The 2,881-nt window shown below is 42.3% G+C and overlaps 1 protein-coding gene across 1 annotated transcript in view; it reads right to left on the bottom strand.

Moving 5' to 3' along the window:
* The window catches only part of Tnfaip6 (TNF alpha induced protein 6), a 27,474-nt gene that overhangs the window by 5,389 nt on the left and 19,204 nt on the right, over positions 1-2,881 (bottom strand). The window contains exon 5 of the mRNA XM_004636655.2: positions 987-1,215. Within this exon, the coding sequence (XP_004636712.1) occupies positions 987-1,215 (229 nt within the window). The remainder of the gene's footprint in view (positions 1-986; positions 1,216-2,881) is intronic.

Raw genomic sequence — 2,881 nt, 5'->3', positions numbered from 1 at the left:
AAAAAGAAAAAAAGAAGCAAACTGTTTTTCTTTGTGTTTCAGTTACACATTTCAAAATCTACATAAGCATCAGGTATGGTACTGCACACCTCCGCAATCTCAGTACTCAGGGAGGCTGATACAGGAGGATCTCCATGAGTTCAAGGCCAGCCTGGGTTAACAGTGAGTTCAAGGCCTTCCTGAGCTACATAGTGAGACTCTATCACAAACATCAAAGAAGGGGGAAAAAAAAAAAAGCACCCAGGAAGAGCGGTGCATGCCTGCAACTGAGTACTTGGCAAGTTGTGGTGGGAAAATTGAGGACGTCTTGGGCTAGATAGTGAGGCCCTGTCTCAAAATAATTTTCCTTTTTGTCTTTTTGAGAAGGAACAGGAACAGTGGAAAAAGTCAATACTTTAGGGCCAGCGAGATAGCTCAGTGGACTACGTGCCCCTGCTTAGGCAAGCACAAGGATCAGACTGGCACCACATACATCACGGCACCGCCCTCGGGCGCACTGAGCCGGCCATAGAGACCTGGTGTGGCAGCGCACGCCTGTAATCCCAGTGCTGGAGAGACTGAAAACAGGAGGATCACTACAAGTCCCAGGTACATAGTGAGAAGCTGTACCACATACATTAAAATTTTTTAAAAGTCAGTATTTTATTTTTTTGTCTTTTTTTTTTGTACTGGGAATCAAACTCAGGACCTTGCGCTTGCCAGGCAGTCACTTAAGCCCCTGAGCTATCTCCCCAGCCTATTTTTTTGTCTTTTTGAGACAAGGTCTCACTGTGCAGTTCAGGCTGGTCTTAAGCTCACTTTGTACCCCAAGCTGGGCTCAGACTTGCAAGGATCCTTCTGCTTCAACCTCCCCAGTGCTGGATTATAGGTGTGCACCACCACACCTGGCTGGAAAAATCAATATTTTAGGGACAAAAATTCTTCTAGGGACAATGGGGAGCAAATGAAAGAAATATCATCAAGTAACTTCCTGTATTAACACATACCTTCCAACAAACCCATGGACATCATCATAGCTGTCATATATCTCAACATAGTCAGCCAGGCAACCCGGGTCATCTTCAAGGTCAAAGTTCAAAAAACTCAGCTGAATGCGCTGGCCGTACTTGAGTCTAATGTGCCAATAGCAGATCTGGTTATCCTCGTACTCTTTTGGGAAGCCTGGAGATTTAAAAATTCGCTTTGGATCTGTAAAGACACCACCGCACTCCTTTGCTGAAATGGAAAGAGAAAGAAACCAAGGTGTTAGGGAAATAATTATCTTTATTTGAAAATGATAGCCACATTTTAGACATATAAAATACTAAAGAAATGGCTTGATATATTGTATTTGCATATTACATGTGTTTATAGATAAAGAATTACTATATTTTTTTCATCGATAATCCCTAAATTCTCCAAAACAAACATGGGCCATTGGAGAATTTTCTATTCTTAAGACAGTCTGTCGTGGTGCCCTGGCTGGCCTTAAATTCACAGCCTCACACAGTCCTTGCACCTTTGCCTTGCTGAGTGGCTAGTGGAGGCATATGTCCTATGCCAGGTTTGCTTATTTATTTATTTATTTTTTTTGGTATTTTTTAGGGAAGGGTCTACAGGGTGTTCAGGGTCTCATTACTAGATCGGACCCGTAGTGATTCTCCTATTTACAGCCTCCCAATCCAGCTGGGGTTATAGGAGTGCACCACCACACCCAGTCTCAATTGCTGTCTCAGCCTGCCCCAGGGGCAGGGCTGGCACGGCAGGCCTGGGGATCGAACCCTGGCCACTGTGCCTGCTTGCAGGCACTTTAATTCGCTGACCTATTTGGCTGGCCCATTATTTATGAATTTTTTTAAAAATCAAAGTAACAAAAATGTGTTAGTTGTATTTCTATGTACATTTTCCTTTTATCTTTTAAGCCATAAGACACACACTTGTTTTGCTATGCTGTACTTCTGAGTATTTCTGCCAGATATATCTCCATGTTGCCAGCAGCCTGATTAACATGGTAGCACGCATTAGGGATGTAGTTTGGTGGTAAAGCTCATGCTTAGCATGCATGGGGCCCTGAGTTCAGTGCCCAGCACTGAAAGAAAAGAAAGATGGTAGGGTTTTCTCCTATACTATCCCTGTGTCTCAGGGGCTTAAAGACAATGATGAATCCCATAAATTCTTTTTAGAGCATCATTATTGAATTCAAGGATCATAAAGGACCTTAAAAGTCACTCTAATGCAATTAAAGGGAGTGGTTTATAATCATTCTGTATCGCTTTTTGCTTATTTGTAATTTTGGTGCTGGGGATTGAATCCAAGAACTCATGTGTCTGGGCTGGTGAGATGGCTCAGTGGTCTAAAGCACCTACTTAGAACAAGCTTAGCGAAGCACAGGGACCGCGGTTCAATCTCCCAGCACCACGTGCCAGCCAGCCCCGCCCCCTGGTGGGCTGAGCTGGCCACACACACACAAATAAATAAATAAATAAAATTAAAAAAAAAAAAAACTCATGTGTGCTATGCATGGGCTCTACCACTCCCTATGCCCATAATCCTAATACTGTACTATGCTGCTTTTTTTTTTTTTTTTTTTTTTTTTGGCGGAACTGGGGATTGAACTCAGATCCTTGCGTGCTTATCCTACTGAGCCATCTCCCCAGGCCCACTATGCTGCTTTTAAACTAACATTTAAAGACTGGTGTTTTAGGATTTGCTGGTGATATTTATGCTTTTTTTCTTTTTCCTAAGACATTCATTTTATAAATTTCAGTTTGTCATATGAGCTGTTGTAAGAAAAAATGAACAAAATTATAAATAAAAACCTTTGGCAGAACCTGCAATACAGCCAGGAAGAAAAGCTGTGGAGGAGGCCCAGGCACTTAGAATTCCCTATCAGAAAAAAAAA

Source organism: Octodon degus, unplaced genomic scaffold, assembly GCF_000260255.1.
Source record: "Octodon degus isolate 3935 unplaced genomic scaffold, OctDeg1.0 scaffold00082, whole genome shotgun sequence".
In the NCBI taxonomy this organism is placed as follows: Eukaryota; Metazoa; Chordata; class Mammalia; order Rodentia; family Octodontidae; genus Octodon; species Octodon degus.
Note: the sequence above shows the minus strand (reverse complement) of the source record. Positions and strands in the feature narration are given on the sequence as shown.